Raw genomic sequence first — 19,348 nt, 5'->3', positions numbered from 1 at the left:
ATAGTACTTAAAACTGCATTCTGTGAGTGATTAAACACCATTATTACATTTGAGCTGTGAAAAATCAAAATTGCTTTATGAAAACTGGTGCAATTGGACAATACAATGTCAAGATAGTAAATATTTCTGCTCACCAATTATTCCATCTGTAACTAAATGTCTAATACACCATTGAGGAACTGCTGGAAACTTGGATCGTTCATACTGTTTAATGTAGGATAAATTTTCAGTGCCTAAGAACTTTACTTGAACACTAGATGGCAGCAAATATTTAGAAATTACTCTGGGGTTTTTTTGACTGTGTATTCTTGAATTTGTGGGAAGAAGGAAAGCACAGTATTAGATTTTCAGTGCCATATCTGAAACCCAACTGTATTTCACAATTGCTTTTTTCCTTCAGTTTTTTCTTTTAACTTATTAAAATAATTAATTAGAATAGAATAGAATAGAATAGAATAGAATAGCAATAGAATCAGACATTTGAACAAATGAGGCAAAGAAAAAGTGAAGCGTGTTTTGTTTTGATTTTTGTCAGACTTCATTGTTTTCAGTAACAAGAATATTATGTTTTCAGGATTATGAAAGTGGTTCTTGAAAATGAGACTAGTGGACTATGTTTTTAAGCTCTTTCAAGTTCTGCACTGAAAGATATTTGAGTCATGCAAAGAAACCAAATGCTCCAAATAACCTGTGTACAAATCAAGTGCTAGTAACCTGTGGGGTATTCCATGTTATCCCTGTAGTAGTCTGTGAAGAACTGAATGCTTTTGTAGCTACCTCAGTGCATTATGTAGCTATTGCCTTGAAAAGCAATACTGTGGGACTTCCCCCAGTCTCCTTATGCTTTTGAACAACAAAATACCTCATGAAAAGTGTGTTAAGCAAAGCCTAGGGTTACTCCATGCTATTAGACACTGATATTAACAAGGTTTTACTGGATTCAAGTTTACTCAAGGCAGATATCCCTTTCATTGTTATTTTTTACCAATTATCTATGTTATTTGCAAAAGAATGTCAGTATTGTTATTAAGGTCTAGGTACTTCAGTCTGAACATGCATATGTACTCAGTTCTATAGGCTTTTTTAAATTATTATTTCTGCCAAGTCAGAAGATTTATATGAAATCCAAACACCAATAAAACAAAAATAAATGCAGTAATGAATCACAAAACTTTAGTAAGAGGGACTTTTGCTTGTTTTAACAACCAGCAACAACCAAAAAAGGTTTGTTCATGGGACATGCAGGAAATATTAAATTCTTCTGGTAAAATCAGATTAACTGGAATTAAGCAGTAAAATGTTTCTTGTGAGTGTAACAAGTACAAAATAGAGTTGAAGTTATCAAGTAAAAATATGTGTGTGGTCAACAATTTGGTGATAAAAGTATTGAATTTTCAGGAGAAAAAAAAAGTCACCCAGTACAAAAAATTGTTTGGTATACCTGATTTAGCCTTGAAATATAAATAAACATGTATATAAATGTATGTATGTATGTATATGTATATATATATATATATATATGTGTATATATTTTTATACATATATAATCTCTTCAATTTTGTCATATTTTGATATACCAAAAATCTAGCAGATACCTGTATGTTTAACTTGCAGCTACAAAAGGAGAAAATTATTTATAAAGACTGTGTATAAAAGGATTGCCAAGTATGAGGAAGAGAAAACCTGGAGATTCTTGGTATCATTTTGCTTAGGACCCAATGGTGCTTTCACATTGGCATGATGAAATTATAATCTTTTAAATGTAGATTCTTTTCTTTTCAAGTACTCGTCTTAAAATTACCTTGACCATATCCACTACAGAATAATTTTGGTTTGTTTGTCTTTTTATTTTTATAACAATCTTGCTCAATAATACCTTTTAGTTGTAAAAATTGTAAGTGATGTATGAAAGATCATTTATGGTCACTGTATCTATAGTATTAGGTCAAAGCAACCCATGTTATTACATGTTCACAAGATAAGTTGCATAAATTGGTCAAGTTATTGATTTAGGATTATTTCAAAACTATATACGTTCGAAATATCCCAACACTTTCTTTAATCTTGTGCTAATACTCTGAATTCCATGTGTTTTCAGGCAAGTACTTATGTACAGCTGTAACATATATACTTAATTTTGTCTCTTCTCCTATTTCCAGATTGCTCTTGGCACAGTAACTAATGTGGAAGAAGCAGTAAAGTGGATAAGTTACACTTATCTTTATGTACGGATGAGAGCAAATCCATTAGTATATGGCATCAGTCACAAAGCTTATCAGGTATAAAATGCTTTTTAAAAAAATCTGTAACCTGTTCTGAGTCTCTAATCCTTCCCTGATGTGAGGATAAATATTTGCTATTTCTACTTAACCTGACATCAGCAATTCTTTTAAAGTGCTTAGAAAAAGGAAGATATTTTCTGTAGCAGAGTGTTTTTAACACTGAATTATGAGGCCCCTTCTGTTCACATAAAAATACATTTTAACTGGTCAAGTTATGCTCCAAAGGACATCATTCATTCTTATCACACAATTACTGTAACTTAGGCTGTTTTCAGTGTTTCAGTTTTGTAGATTAGATAGAAATGATAAAAGAAAGCATTTTTGAGTTGCTTGATTCCCACTCACCCCATCAGCTTTTGTTTTAGAATGTTTCCTGGTATAATAATTTATAAACTAGAAAATAAAAATTTTAATTGGGTGATATTTTCTATCATATGATTTATTAATTATAAGATTTCTTTAATTAATTTGTTTGGATTTTTTTTGTAATATTTACAAGCATTCCATGCTGTGATATGAATCAGTGCACATTTACATAAGGCATTTTTTTCAAGTTTTTTCCATTATCTATAATTTTTAGGAAGATTAATAGTTTCCAGATAATCTAAATATTATTACCTTTTTCTTTGTACAGTTGTTTATAAGCATTTAATGTTAACATGATTAGACACAGTTAATTGAGCCTAATGCAGGGCAAACTCACAAGTGTGTGTAACTGCAGTTTACTTCACATCAGGATCCGTTTTGTGACTTTGTAATTTATTTTGACATTGTGAGCAGCAGTTTGTTAGGTCATGGTGACATGCAGAGGTATATGCAAGCAGACAGTTGTTTGATATTTTTTGTCTCTGGTAGTGGAGACTGCAGTGGAAATAGGTGTGCTATTGCTTAAGGAAGCTTCTGCAGACACCTTTGGACCTCTGGTCATCTCAAGTTTATTTTCTCTATTAAAATATAAAATATGGCATTACCATATTTTAATATAACAGTATATAACACAGACCACAAAGTAATAGATAAATGAGAATCAAAAATTGATTTGCTAGTGAGAAGAATGTTGTTGTCCCACTAATATAAATTCTGGTTTTTGTTTCACTATTGAATTCTAGATTAAAAGAAATGTAACCGTGGTGATAATACGTGGTGAAAAAATCAGTAACAGAAATATCTTTTAAAAATTTTAAAAATCATGAACAGGAGTTTCTCTCTTTCCCCCTGCTCTAGTCTTTCTGTTCAGCTGCTGAGAAAGTGAGGATTGTTCCACTAACCTTCTTTCTACTCCTTTGGATTTGATGTGCTAATATTAGACATTCATATTTTTGAGTTAAGGCAGTAACGAATGATATCACTGTGAAGTGTTACCCATTCATGTAGGAGCAAAACCAATGCAAATCCTCCTGTTTCCTAGATAAACCAGTTTTAAATGTCAGATCTTATGTGTGGTAGAATATGGATGCTCTAATGCCAGATGCAGGTATAACCAAAGCTTTGGTCAGTTAGACCAGTCTCAGTATAGGTATCCAATTTTCATAATTGGTGTCTTAGTGTATCTTAGTAATTGCAGTATACCAATTTCTGTCTCTGTTTTCACTGACAGTCAGTGGTATCCATTCAGAATCCCTGCATCCCTTGTGGATCACACTTCCTAGCTGTTTGTGGAGACTGAGATCATGCAAACTCATTCCCCATTCCCTTTCCACCAGTGCTCACCACATCCAGTAATTATACTTCAGGGCACCCACACAATAGGGTGCACATCTTTGGAACCCCACGTGTTGTCTCCAGGATCTTTCTGGACTACACCCAGGAGCAGGCTACTGCAGGTCCACTGCTTTGATTTGTGATTTTTCAAGTTGTTTGCCAGAAATGCCAATAATGCCTCTTACTGACTCATGAAAATGGCCAAAATTAATGACAAGCAGCAAGAGGAAAAAAAAAAAGAGTGGAAGGAAAAAGTGGAGAAAATGCAAATTTTGTATTAGTGAAGCCAGTAGTATGAATTACAGGCATTTTCTCATACTTCTGGGGTTCCATTGAAAAGGTGCCTGGATTAAAAAACCTTCTTTGTCTATTTTCTCCTCTTTTTGGTTCCATTCTTTGTGTTCCCACAGTTAAGCAGAGCTTTTTACCACCATAAAATTTATGTCTAGATATAGAAATTAGAGGAGCTTGTGCCCAACATTTCTCTCAGTAAGTTAGAGGAAAACGGTGTGGATAATAATATACTTTATAATGGATAGTAATGTACTTTATCATGCATTCTTAAATTTCCATATGCATACTCCAGACCTGCTCAGTTTCTTACTGTGGACATGCCAAGGCTCATTTTAAAGAGAAGGGCTTCAAGCTGTTCTAGGCTGGATCCTTTATTCTGAGGATTTCTAATTATGCAAGTTCAACAAGAAGGGTGCTAACCATGGATTCTCTAAACTCAAATATTGTTTCACAGTTTTTTCAAGTTGGTGACCTTTCCTTTAAAGTTAAAACTTTGTAAAAAATGTTAGTGTGCTGTTGCAGCCTCAGCTTTTATGGAAGGTAAAAGATTGGTGGGTACTTTGGACGGCCAAAGGAATAGGGAGTTAATTTGATTTTTTATTAATTTTTTCCCCACAATAGTTTTAAGAAATATTGAACATCTGGCATCTGCATCACTTTTTTTTGACCAACTCTGCTCTGAAATCTGACCTCAATGCATGACTTACTATTGAGAAAAGAAGTCTAGACCTTTGCCATCTTAGCTTTTGACTTGAAACTAAGGCAAGCCATAACTAAGGAGAAACAGCTTCAGGGTAACTGGCAAACATGGAATATTAGGAACTAGTCTCCAGCTGCTTTGTGGAGATGCCTATGTTTGTCTGCAGCTTCACTGACCGTGAGATGATGTACTTCTGCACAAAGGTGAAACTGAATCCTGGCCCAGGGAAAACCAGAGCAAACCAAGGCACAACAATTCTTAAAGCCTGCTCCTTTTTGCTGTCTTGGCCGTGTATCTCTGTTTCAGATTTACCCAGAGAGCTGGTATGACTTATTCTGTAGGAAATCTGAACTATACGCGAGCCCTGAAATAAGAATACTGCCTGTGGACTAGAACGGTGTTTCAGTCCTTAAAACTAATTATTGCTTGTATAATTAGAGCCATATCTCAGGTGCACATACTGCAGAAGGTTAACATAACTATGAATCCCTTTTCTCATCCCTGTCAGTGTGGGTATCCCAGGTGCCTGATGTGGAAACACACAATTATACAGCAGTCCTACTCAGATGGGAGTTTTGCCCAGCCTTTTATGTACTAATGAGACAATGTGCATTATTAGTAGGACAAAATGTCCAAGTTCCTGAACTTTGATAGGAATAGAAGTGATGTTGGGCACAGGAAGCTCCTTTGTGTGCTTTTAACATGAATGTTACTGTACATCTGTAACTCACTAATTAGAATATCCCAATTAACCTACCAAAAGCTTTTGGGGATGTTAAAGGTTTTTTCCTAGGAAACATTTAAGCCGTGCAATTTGAAGCTTAATCTATTATCTGTGCAATTAAAGCCAGCCTCATGTCAGCTACACAGGAAGGTATATCTTCAGCCATTTTCATCAACAGAAGGTGCCAAAAGATGACATGTTTTTTTGAAGTGATACAGTAATGATAATTTAATGAAGAATATGTTATCATTAAAACATCTTTCAAAATTTTCAAAGTATTTCATTATCATACTTTTCATCATAATTTTCATAATCATACTACTGTTTCATAAATAGTATTGGTCTCCATTGTAGTGATAGTCCCAAATAATTGTAAAAGAAATTTTATTCTGATTTTTGTCCTGTACATACAGGTTTTGGTCAGTAATGTCAATATAATTGTTATTAGTGAGATCACAAGAAAATTGTGACTTAATAACTTCATTTTATCAGATTTTTGACTTTGTGTGACTGGATTAACTCAAGAAAATTATATATTAAATACTTCTTTTATGCAAATAATTGTGTGTGTTTCATGTTTAGATGGATCCAGGTCTAGAAAAGCACAGAGAACAATTGGTTATTGAAGTTGGCAGAAAACTGGACAAAGCCCGCATGATTCGCTTTGAAGAACGGACTGGCTTTTTTTCTTCAACAGATTTAGGCAGAACTGCCAGCCACTACTATATTAAATACAATACTATAGAGGTAAAAAATGATGTCCTGTTTCTGGAGGGTTTTTTTCCTTTTTTTTTTTAAACATATGCCTAAAATAGTTGTAAGATATTACAGAATATGTAGCTGATTTGTTCACTGTATTTTCAAATCATATTTACTGAAATGGGGGGAGAGGAAGTAGGAAAAAGAAAGAAACTAAATATCAAGCAATACTGAAAATTTAGACTCAATGTGAGGTGAGATTTAAATTTTTGTAGTCTTTTTGACTTGTAGAAGAATTATAAGAAACATTTTGATATTCATGGTGTGTGCAACCATTAGTACTTGACAGCACATTGTACTGTAGTGTCTGATAACAGATGACCTTCTTTGGGAGAAAGTCCTATCGTGTTGACAACCTTGAACAACTTCTGGTGCTGTAATCAGATTGTGTTGTAAACATGTTCAAAATTTTGTAGTATTGGAAACTTGGTTTGATGTACACATTCATCTTAAAACATTTTCTTTCTTAGCAAATAAGTGTTTTTCTTGAATAAAAGCTAAAGACTCAGCATTAATAATTTTAACTGTATACTGTCCCTGTATATAATTAGTCTAACATATTTATTCAGTCAGATATGTCCTAGACTTTTTTTCTTAAGTGGCCACGTTGCCTGTCTCTTGATGTTGGAGTGGCCAAGGCACTGAGATTGTTTTTCTGAAAATGACAAAAAGTCACTATGGAATTTGTTCCTGTTTAAATTGCATCACCCTGGTCTTCCAATAATTTGCATTTTAGACTTATATGCCTTTTAAACTCTTGGCTAAGGTTTCTTTGTTTCCTGCTATATGTGTATTTTTATTTCCAGTGACAAATCAATTCTTTTTATTTTTAATAGACTTTCAATGAATTGTTTGATGCTCATAAAACTGAAGGCGATATTCTTGCTATAGTATCAAAAGCTGAAGAGTTTGAACAGATAAAGGTAAAGTTAAAGAATTTGTTGAAGCTAGACACTTCCGTAGTACTTACTCAATAAATGCTGTCTACAGACACAAGTTTTGTTAAATGCTAAGCACCGTTATAAAATGTTTTCTGAGTAAACGTAATACCCTCTTGCTCAAATTTGTACGTAGTTCAGCTTGAACTGTAGTGCACATATAATAGCTAGTTATGGATCTTTGAGTAATTCTTTAAAATGCATTTAAGAACTTTTCAGTTCCTCAATTATTAACAGGTGAAGCTAAGTGTCCATTTGAATAGTGTGCCGAGGGATGAGATAGTTTCTCTGTTTGAAGTTTAAGGCATTATTGGATGTCTCCCTGAACAGTTTGCTTTATCAGGAATGAGGCAGGACTCATGGAAGTGAATTCTGATATATTTTCTGCAGGGAACAACATTAGATTGGCAGAACGATAAATTCTCATAAATTCAAATCTGAAATCTAGAAAGTTGTCACAACAGATTTTACACGGGCTAGAAGATTACTGCTGTGTTGTACTCAGTTCAATTCCAACCTCCCTTTCTGCCTCCCGTGTGGGCAGGACACAAGGCAGTACATTCCAAGTTGGCATGAGCTTGTTTGCCCATGCTTCCATCTCACAGAGGTACGAGCCAGACTCCACAGGGTTTGTTAGCTTGGGCTCATTGCCATTTTACCACAATTATACAACTTGCAGATCAGAGCTGGCTCTCATTCACCTGGCTCTGTGAGCTGACAGCGTGAATCCCTCGCCATCTACGTATTTACATATTTGCACACATTGTCTGGGTATTACCATCTCTTTATCTAACGGAGAAATTCTATTTTGCTGTAATCTCTTCTATTATAGAAGATAATAAGCAGTGAGGTTTCACAGTCATACATGGAACATTTTCCAAGCTAGAAGGGCTTTTTTATGACAGTGATAATGCTTGACTAGGTCTAAATTTAGCGTAATTTAATATTTAAAAGGAAAGCATATGGAAAATATAATGTGATATGTTTCTATATTTTTAATAAAGTTAGTAGTGATGCTTCTTGACTAAAGCACAGTTTTTCTAGTTTACTTTCTCAGATTTATATGGTATGGCATCAGTGCACTGTCAGTTCCAGACTTTTGTGATTCATTTGCTGTGCAGCTCTGAATGTTAAAATGAATAACTGGTTTTCACAAGAATAGCTCAGGATTTGCCCCTCTGTGTGATAGAAATTGTGACTTTTGATAAATTAATCGCATTTCCATAATGCCTTTAAAAATTCTGAATTTTGAGATATGTAACTCACCAGTAGCTGAAATACAGATCTGGATAAGACCTGTACTTGTGCTGTGCAAGAGCAGAAAAAATTATCAAAAATGCTGTTGTAAGCAGAGCATTGTATTCCCCTGAAAGTGGAGTCATTTATGATGGTTCTGTACTTCATGTCTTTCTTTCCTGTGGGACTAGTCACTAGAAAGTTGGGGATTTTAACCCAATTGTCTTAGGGTCTTTTGTATGTCAGGTAGTCAGGTCCAAATGAAAATTACTTTCAGATGGTTCCCTGCAGGGACCAAACATTTACCCTCTTCAAATAAGTTTTACACTAACAGACTATCAGTAAGTCAAAGAATATGTAGATTTATGCTAGTTTTGCCATGTAAGGGTCATCAGTTAGAATGTGAAATGTTATGCATTATTCAAACCGTAGATATTAATATTTCTTTACTCATATTAAGACTTAATCTTATTAACAGTGGAAATTTTAATATGATGAATCATAGTACTTCACAGTTTTGAGTTTAAAAATGTATTATATCACATGCAAACTGTGTAACTATAATGAGTACATTTAATGTTAATTCAAGATTGCCCTAATCCAGATGGACAGAAGTTTTACTCTGGTCAAATAAAAAATAAAATCTCATCAGATGAAGGATGACAAGGTCACAAGATTCAATTTTTGTGGCGTATCAAATTTTTGTATGTCAATGACAACCTTAATAGATGGTGATGAATAACAAAATATAATTGTGTCCCTATTAAGATAGTTTCAATTATGGTCTATTAGCTACATTGTGGAAGATGTGGGTTTACTGCTTTTTTCCTTCTTTTTTTTCTCCTTAAAACTAGAGACTCCATTTAAAAGTAATATAACTATGTTATAAGGAAAATTTGATTTCAGTGTAAAAATTTTCATCGAATTGCTTCAGCCTCTTCATAATGTATAATTGTGTTGTAGGTAAGAGAAGAAGAAATAGAAGAGCTAGATACCTTACTAAATGATTTCTGTGAACTTCCTGCTCCAGGAGGTGTGGAAAACAATTATGGAAAAATTAATATCCTCCTTCAAACATACATTAGCAGAGGGGAGATGGACAGCTTCTCCCTTATTTCGGATTCTGCATATGTTGCACAGGTAAAAATAGTATTTTCTACGTATTTGTTGCTGACTTCTGCTGTTTTAATTCTCCCAGATATTTACAATTATACAAGTAGGCCCCGATCTGCATCTTTTTTGTACATTTTTGTGCAAGTTTCTTTGAAAATCAGAGCCTTGTCTTTGTGCATGCATGTAAGCTATAACACTCGAGTAGAAAAGTTTTGCAAAAGGCTACCTTGGGAGACTATGGCAGCTTTTGTTAATTATGAATGCCCTTTTTTTTTTGTAGTACCCATGTAATCTTATTCTATTTAGTTCCTCTAACTGTGATTGCACAGAAATTATATTCTCTAATTTCAGTGTTTCCTTCTAAATGTGAAAAACTGTTGTAATCTATTTTTCTTTGTGTGTTTTTATACTTCATTCTGCAAAACATATTTTGTGTTTGATTCACATACCTTGGTTTTCTCACGAAAGATGTGCTATTGTAATTCTGTTGCGTGATGTAAACTAGCAAAAAATGTGCAGATTGACATAGCAGTCTATGTATTTGTTTGTTGGCTTCATTTGACACCTAAAGGGTTGATTGTAACACAGCATGTTTGGTTACCACACTTGGCAGGTACAGAGGGGGACATGACACAGAGATCTATTTAGCCAGCTGTGAACCCAAAAACTGGTCCCTTTTAGCCCATCTCACTCTCACTCTTCTTTTCTATATTTAATAGTCAGCAGAGATGTTGCATGGAATTATTTTTGTCTCATCCTTACAAAACTGCTTTGGAAAGAGTTAATCTAAAAGTTGCATTTAGTTGGTGCTAAAGATGAGATTTAAATATTCAAAATTATACATAGTCTTTAGCAACATTTTCATAGTAGCAAAACCTTTTTCAGAAATGTTTGTGTTTTGTAGCATGTATGAGTATAAAAGAGAAAATGCTGAACTGATTGTACACATCATAAAAATTGTGCACTTGCACAGCAAAATCATTTTCAGTGGGATCCTTTTAATCTTTGCTTTCAAGGCCATTGCTTTTATTTGTCTGTCTCATTTATAGCATGTTTAGTGAGGCAACATGGTCTTCTTCTTAGATCTTCATAAACTGTACTTGTGGAACCAGTGCTACAAAGTGTGTTTTTTTTTTAATTTGGATAGTGAGTATTAAGAAAATTTTTCATCCTTTCTAAGAGGAATGTGCTTCCTTAGTAACATATGCTTCCTATCACAACCAAATAATTTTCTATTTTTTATTCCTGTTGGCATAGCAGAGCCAGTAGGGAATGATTATATTCTATTCAATGAATCAAGAACATAATTCCTAATCCAGACATAGTACTGGTAAGGAAAAAAAAAAAAAAAGATAGCTTCATAATGCAGCTTGAAAAGTTTATGAAAGGAATATCATAACTTAGGTTTTCAGGATAAGACTGACCTCATTCAAACTTATGTTATTAATTATTTTTCCAAGTCCAAAGCATATTTGTACAGTTTGGTTATACACTATTCTCAGAATATTGTAAATGTTTTTAAACATTCACTACTGTTAAGCTTCTGTGCAAATGTTGTGAAATTCAGTGTGAGATGGGATGCTATTATAGAAGCATAAACTAGAAAATAACAAAACTTGAATTTCCATATAAAGTGAATTTGCAGGTGTCTGTTATGGGGGGGGGTACATTAAATGAATTTGCTTCAGAAGTGATTGATACACAATAAATTTAGAACTCCATAATGTTAGCATAACTGTGATCAAAGTTCTATGGCAGACCTGACACTACAATTTTAATTGGTTGCACATGTTTCTTTTCATAATTTCAGAATGCAGCCATGAGGTAGTTTTGCCACTAGACAGTGATGGAAAAAATACTTTTCAAAAATGTTTGAAATCAGTTCGAAAAGAAAAATCTATTGTTATGGTTTGTCAAAGATGAGTCTATGGGATCCTTTTCATTTTACAAAGAATATTGAGAGAATTACAACAGTTCTGCCTTTTTTTTCCCCCCCTTTTTCACTTTCCAGAATGCAGCTCGCATTGTTCGAGCTCTTTTTGAGATTGCCCTGAGGAAACGTTGGCCTGCCATGACTTATCGGCTACTGAACCTCAGCAAAGTCATTGACAAGCGGCTCTGGGGCTGGGTGAGCCCTCTGAGGCAGTTCTCAGTGCTACCACCATCCGTCCTCTCCAAGCTGGAAGAGAAGAATCTCACCATAGACAAGATGAAGGACATGAGAAAAGATGAAATAGGTGAGAAACCAGCAAGGCTGATCTGCTTAAACTATAGAAAACAATGGGCAAGTAAGAACTAAATCTGAGCCATGCATCAATCTGCCCTCACTGGTCTGGAAGCCACGTAGCCACATACCACACATTAATATGGTTTGGCCAATAAAGAAGGTTTTTTCCAGTCTCCACAGCTTGTAAAATGGCACAGCTCTGAGGATAAGGCCAGCCCATGTCCTGGTGGTCACAGAACACAGATAGAAAGGTGATGTCTATTGATAAGTATTTAGGTAGATATGTGTAAATATACATATTTATGTTGACCTGTGTGCTTCCCTTTCTGCCCACCTTACCTAACAAACTACTATAAAAGGCTTCTGTTTACTTTTGCCAGTTGGCACAATGTGGCCTTATTTCTTTAACTATTAATATGGAAAAGAGTAAAACCAGATTATTACATCCAGGTATGCTATCAGTAAATGGCCTTCTTCTGAAAGACTGCATTAATTTTCATTGAACATGGAGAATTCATTGTCACTGGTGTCACTGCAACAAAACCTTAATGGAATTTTTTAAAGGATTTGACAGTCCAATAATGAGAAAATCCACAAGCCTACTGATAGACATAATGACAATTTCCAGTAAGTCTGTATAAACTGTTGTGCATAAACTGCCCACCAGCTGGTTGAAGTAAAAAAAAAAAATCACTTGTAATGCATTTCTTTTTCCTTAGTGTATTTTTTTTATTTGGACTTTGTTTGCACCTGCTATTACCAACCTGTTGATAAACAAACTGCCATTTTTTGAAAAATCTAATTTTAGAATAAAAATAACATTCATACTCACTGCTTAGAAGCTATCACATCTAACTTAATATTTCTTTCCTTTGCAGGAGTGCTACATTACTAGCTTGGAAAACTTTGTTATGTGCCTAATCTAGGCTGAAAAAAGTTAAATAAATATGTAAAAGTTTGCAGAACTAGATGCTATATTTTCATTTAATAAGTTAAACCAAAAGACTACGACAAAATTCTAGATGCTTACTGTACCTGCATTTTAATATAGTAATGTTAAATGTATTAAAACCATTGCATTTTATTTGAAATGCTAGCATTATAGTTTTTTATTCAGAAGTGTTATAGTACTTTTTAATTCACTGTTAATTTTTTGTGTATTTGTGATGCCTTTTAGTACTTAGTGTTCTTTTCCATTAATTGTATTAGCAGGGTTTTTATTTTGTGGTTGTTGTTTGGTTTTGTGGAGCTGTTTTTAGTTCGGGGCTTTTTTTGTTTGTTTTTGTTTTGTTTGGGTTTGGTTTTTTTAATTGTTCTTTCTTCCCATACCCTCACTTGAGAAGCAGGAAATTTTGTGTAAAACTACAAAGCCAATTTTGCTTCTTTCAATGCATTGGAACCAGTAATGACAAGATGGAAATGTATCTATATATACCTGCAATTTGTCAGGTTCTGGTTTATATTAACTTAGTTTGAAAGTAGATGAGACATGGGATTTGACTGTAAAAATAGGGCACTGCTGACCATACATAATGATATTTCATGTTCTTCAGCCTTACAAATATCAAAGAAAGTTGATGTGTCTATCTCTGTGAAGTAGATGCTTGGCACACTTCCTCCTGTCTGGCCTCTCTTTCTGAGGCGTGCGAAGGAAGTCACTGTATTTTTATTTCAAATTCTAAGCCGCGTTGAAATGAGGGAAAGCACAACTTCCAGGTACTGCCTTGTTTTCTTACCCCACAGGGCTAGTTTCAGTCTTAGTGTTTCTTGCTTTTTAAATGTTATGGAGACCTTGGAGATAGAGTAACAAAGGCAGGAGCTAGCTGGCTAACTCAGCCCTTGGCTTAGGGGCAGATGAAAGCATTAGATGGGTGGAGAGCATGTTGTGTGTGCAGATCCTGGATTCCAGGGTACCATGAATGGATCAACACCAAACTATGAGCTATTGCAATGTAACCATGGAGTTTCCAGATAGCCAGGAAATCACTGTGTTAGCTGAGATAAACAGTTCCTTTTTTTTTTTTTTTCAGAATGCAGATGACAAACACTTTAGAATAAGCAAAAATTTTTTTAGACATGCCTATTTTCTTTGTCAGCTTTTGTTCAGAGGGTATTTTTTAAATGCCATTGATGGTTTCTCATAATGTAACTATTAAAAAGAAAAAAGAGAGAGCTTAGGGAGGAGAGAGTTTTATCACGTTTTGTAGAAGTTGGGAGAGGAGCCTTATTTTCCCCTAGCACATAACTGTAAAAGGACCTCAGTGCTGTCCTGTACTAACACATTTCACCTCACACATGTAGATAAAGTGATTTTTGCCATAAAAAGTATCCTTCCCTACATGGGTTTTTTGAGTCATATCTTTGAATATTTGTCATCTGCCTTTATTTAACATGATTTCTGAGTTTTACCTCTAATTGCAAAAGGTAGTCCCTGTGCAAGTATGCTGAAATGCTGCATGTATCATCCAAGTGTGCCAACATAAGGGCTTTGGTTTTTAATAACCCACTTGTTGGAGATGCAATTGTTTTACCAACTGCAAATTAAACTGATTAAATAGGTATTAAAACTTTTGGTTAGGGGTTTGATTCTTAAGCAAGGTCACCATTCATTACTTCAGAGTATAAACACCCATGTGAGACAAATCTATCTGCCAATTTGTTAAATAAGAAAAACTGAAAAGGGAAAGTCAGTATCAATTTAAAAATACCAGTTTCAAGATGCTATGCTCATAGATGTCTTGTAATTGCAAGGAAAGGTTTGTATCACCTTGTCATTTTGCACATAATGCAAATAATAGGACCTCTCCTTTTTTGAATTTTTTTGGTTTTTTTTAATGGGTAAGTATGCACAGAACCACATACCAATACCAGAAAATATCAGTAGCAATTGTTTTATATCCAAAATGAAGAGCAAGGGAAGAGAGATTTGAGCTGTAAAATACAAGTAGGACATTTTTCCAAATAAATAGAATCACTTTATTGCCCTAGTTACCATGATTACAATAGAAAATAAAAAATATTGCAACATTTAATTTTTCCTTTGTCTCATTTACACTTTGGTATATTCTCACAGATCAGAGCTGCTGCGAGATATTTACTTATATGCATTTTCAACCTATTAAGTACCTTTTTTCAGTTTTATGAAAAGCATTCTGTCTGCTTTGAATCACTGCACAGAAATTGTAGAAGTTAAATTAAGTAAAAAATTGGTATTTGTGCTCTGAAAAAGAATTATATGTCTTGATAAGAGCCTGGTCTAAAAATAAGTGAAGGAGGGAGAACTAGCTTGACATAATATTTTCAGTGTGAATTCTTAATAGTTATTTTAACCCCTTAGTTATAGCCAACTAGGGGGTTAATACTGATTTTACAAGGCTCTAATTCAAGTTAAGTATTACAAAATATTCAGACATGCTGGGTCAAGAGAGTCAGACATTTACGTACCCAGGAGCAAAACAAGCAAGCAATAACACTGCTCTCTAAAAGCCTATTTGAAAGTCAGAGTTGTATGCCTTTTCCTGGAAATGCAAATTTGTTACACCTGATGTTTTCTTGGCAGGTCATATGCTGCATCATGTGAAAATTGGGTTAAAGGTAAAACAGTGTGTCCATCAAATACCCTCCATCATCATGGAAGCGACGATCCAGCCAATCACCCGCACCGTGCTCCGAGTCCGGCTGAACATCGCTCCCGACTTCACCTGGAATGACCAGGTAAAAACAGAGGGAGCAGGAGGCAAGAAGGGAAGCATTAGTTTAGTTTCAGTAAAGGAGATGATCACTGCTTGTCCATAGCTTTTGGGATTTTTTAAAAAGCATTTATTTTTGCTAAAAAGCAAATTTGATAATAGGAATGGGCATGATTTTTGTGACTTTTGTTGGAGAAAGCAGGCAAGGATCATCTTTTCATTTCTGTTAAGCCATGTAAGATTGGGCTGTTTATAACACATTGAGACAAGTGCTTAATACTGAATTGTTACAGGTGTCACACATAGATTAGAATTATGTGCCCAGAAAGAAGAAGCAGGAGAAAGGGAGACATGAGTGGCTCTCTGAACTATGAATGAATGTCAAACACAGAAAAGCTTTGAAATGCAGTTCATGTATGCCAGGTTCTCCTGTTCTTCCTGGCTTCACAAATATACATTCACAATATCAGTGCCTTTTTCTGCTGGGACTTGTCTGAACAAAAAAAAACCCTGAGATATGTTTGGAATTATGTTCATCTGTATTTTATAGTGCAGATTTTTTATGTGAAAGGAGTTGTACCAGTTTCACATTTAGCCATACACACGTCCTTTGATCCAGAATCTGTTCATTAGAAATACATTTAAGATAAATCTAAATGAAACATAAATGTCCACATGGGGGCATTGTATTGTTGCTGTTACTTCTGAAACTCTCTACAGGAAAAAAAGATACCTCCATAGGCAAACATAATTTTCTTCTTTTAGACTTATGAATTTATGCTTAAGATAAATTATTTTGAAATGTGGATATTAAGTATCTGTTCTTTTGATAAAAATTAATTTTAAAATCCCTTAGATTACAATTTTTACGTTAATCATAATTAAATGAGAGGTTTATTCCACAAATATTTAAATTACTTTAGAATTTATTTTCCCTGATGAAAGGCTTTTTAATTTCTTATAGAAGTTTCATCAAGTTGCCTTATAAATGGGATATTAGCAATCAAAATACAGAGTTTGAGCAATCAAAATATAGAAAGTTTGATTTTGCTTGCCACCTAGATTTATTGAATAAATATTTGAATGAATTCCTAACATGAATTATAACATGAATTTTTTTTACCTTATTTATGGGCAATACTTCAGAAGGAAAAGAAAAGCATTACATTTTAGGATTGAAATAAGTTTTTATTGTTCAGTTCATCCACTTTACCTGTAGTCTGCTAAAGACAAAAAAATTACTGTTCTTCATATTAAACTTTATCTGAATACAAAGTAATTTCTCAATCCATTGTTAGGTTTTTCTAGAAAACCTAGGTTCTATATCTTTACAGGTTAGGGATCCACACAAAATTACACTGTTGTTTTAATTCTGAACTTCTAAATTTAGAGCAAAAGTTTGTCACAAATCTATTTTCTGCCATGACCCCTTTACACAGTTTTTCTGATGATTGCTTTAGAAATATTATGATTGTTGGATCATTTAAGCTTATGGAGATGTTTTTATGTGAATTTGTTTATAGGTAATCAAAAAAACTTGGAGAAGTGTTTTTTTTCTTTTTTTTTATTTCTGTAATGTGGTGTTGATTTTCCTGTTTCTTCAGTAAATGAAGCTTTTATCACAGTAAATAACTAAAGCTGTTAAATTTTAATAGTTTCTGAAAATGAATAGCTGTCTCAAATTCAAGCATAGACACTCTGAAACTTCTTCTCTATCATTACATTATTTTAACAAGCTTCTCAGAAGATGGCTATAGAAACTTACCAGTATACCTGTATTTGGTACAAAAGTGAGTTGCTAAAAAATCCTATCTAAAGAACTGCAGTAATCAAATAAAACTATTTATGAAAACTTTAAATACCATGCTTAGTTGAAATACCCTGCTTGGCTAACATTTCATGGTTTTAAGATTGTTCCTTTACCTGGATAATTAATTCTATAATGATCTCATCAAAAACTTTGTGCTTGACGTTACAAGAGAAGGAGACCTTTTGTGAGATATGACATCAGCTTGATCTTTAGTTTTCAGTACAGGGATCCCTTAAGTTCAGTAAAAGCATATGAGCCAAATCTCAGATTTTTATTCTATTGTTAGAAGCAAAGGACTATAAACATACCCAGACAGAGCAATTAAGCCATAATGCATCCAGGAGGATTCCAGCAGAAATGCAGAATAATGCAAATAATATGAATTAGCTGAGTCAAACATCAGACATGTCGTTTTAGGGTGATGGTTGCCCAAAATACAGGCACAGGTATGTGTCAGTTTTAAGAGCTCCCCAATCCTTGAGAATCATTACTGGAGAAGATGTTGTGTCCTGTTCCCAGATTGTCCTGCTTACCCCATGCAGTTTTTTCATGGGACTTTCCAAAATTAGGTTGCTATTAGAGTTAATAATAAAATTTCTGAGCTTTGGACTTAATTGCCTTCCTTAGTTCCTCTTATCTCTCTTAAATGCTCCTAAACCCAGATGAAATAATAGTCTCCCTGTCACTTTTCAAGATGTCACCTGCGTGTCATTTCAGTTTCACTGCTTCAGTTCCTAATGAAGCTGCAAGTGAAATTCAAATGTAATAAAAAAGAATGACTGTCCATCTATTTGTCTATTGCACAACTGTAGTAAAAAAGAAAGAAAAGCACCTTAATTTTATTCTTTGTGCATATTTTTGTCTTCACAAACTAGTACAGACTGTTTTCTGACACAGACACAGTAATGAATTATGCTGAAAATAATGTGTACTGTGTGAATCAATACCAGATTCCTGGAGCATTACAATTGCCATTAGAAGCAACTATGCACTTTGACTTTTTTCTATTAAGTTTAGGAAAAATTCCAACTTTTTTTTCATCTCCTGATTTTGCAACTTATCACAGACCTCATCAGAAACATCAGAAATCTGCATTCATTTAGTACTATGTCTTCCGTACTCCTTTACCATGCATTTTTCTTATTTTTTAAATATTTATGTAAAATACCTGTACATTGGCAAAGGGTATTTATTCTGACAAAAAAAAATAAAAAAAAAAAAGATCTTAATTTAGCATCAGCATTGCTGGCATTGCAAAGTAAGGTACACAACACACAACAAAGCAAACAAAAGTCTAGGTTTAAAAAGACAGTTGCCAGGTGGCAGGGAAATCATCAAGTGATGGCTCTATTTATGTTCTTCTCACTTCACCTGTAACAATGGCTACATTACAGCCTTCTGAATGCACTTGCTGTATCTCTCTAGAGAGGGATGAGAGAGAGTAGAGCAATATCACAATTCCGTGTCCAGTTTTTTCCTGAGAGAATGTTTGTGACTGCAAAATGAGCAGACAGCTGCAAACAACAATCTTCTATACAGAACCTAAAGGCAAAAGTACAGGGAGGAATAAAGAGAACATGTTCTTTCCTAGGAGCCTAGAGGGAACTCTTGGGATTTAGTGAATTCATAAACAGCTGAGGCACTACCTTCAGTTGCATTTGTATCATGTCCATTTTTATTATATGTACCTTAAGCAAACTCTAATTGAAGCATAATCTTTAGGCAGACTCATCTGATTAAAATGTTATTTTTCTGTTACCTCTGATTTCTGTACTTCTGTATTCCTTTATGAGCCTATGTCATTTAGAAATACGTCCACTATTTCTAACAAATCCAGAGAATCTAAACCCAGAGAACTTAAAGAAAACCATCTTT

General features: G+C 34.2%; 1 protein-coding gene across 1 annotated transcript in view; it reads left to right on the top strand.

Moving 5' to 3' along the window:
- ASCC3 (activating signal cointegrator 1 complex subunit 3) overlaps nt 1-19,348 on the top strand; it is a 251,823-nt gene that overhangs the window by 157,730 nt on the left and 74,745 nt on the right. Inside the window, exons 17-22 of the mRNA XM_036380163.2 lie at nt 2,160-2,279; nt 6,284-6,448; nt 7,297-7,383; nt 9,598-9,774; nt 11,759-11,984; nt 15,534-15,688. Coding sequence (XP_036236056.1) covers nt 2,160-2,279; nt 6,284-6,448; nt 7,297-7,383; nt 9,598-9,774; nt 11,759-11,984; nt 15,534-15,688 — 930 coding nt within the window. The remainder of the gene's footprint in view (nt 1-2,159; nt 2,280-6,283; nt 6,449-7,296; nt 7,384-9,597; nt 9,775-11,758; nt 11,985-15,533; nt 15,689-19,348) is intronic.

The sequence above is a fragment of the Molothrus ater genome, chromosome 3 (genome assembly GCF_012460135.2).
Source record: "Molothrus ater isolate BHLD 08-10-18 breed brown headed cowbird chromosome 3, BPBGC_Mater_1.1, whole genome shotgun sequence".
NCBI classification, from domain to species: Eukaryota; Metazoa; Chordata; class Aves; order Passeriformes; family Icteridae; genus Molothrus; species Molothrus ater.
Note: the sequence above shows the minus strand (reverse complement) of the source record. Positions and strands in the feature narration are given on the sequence as shown.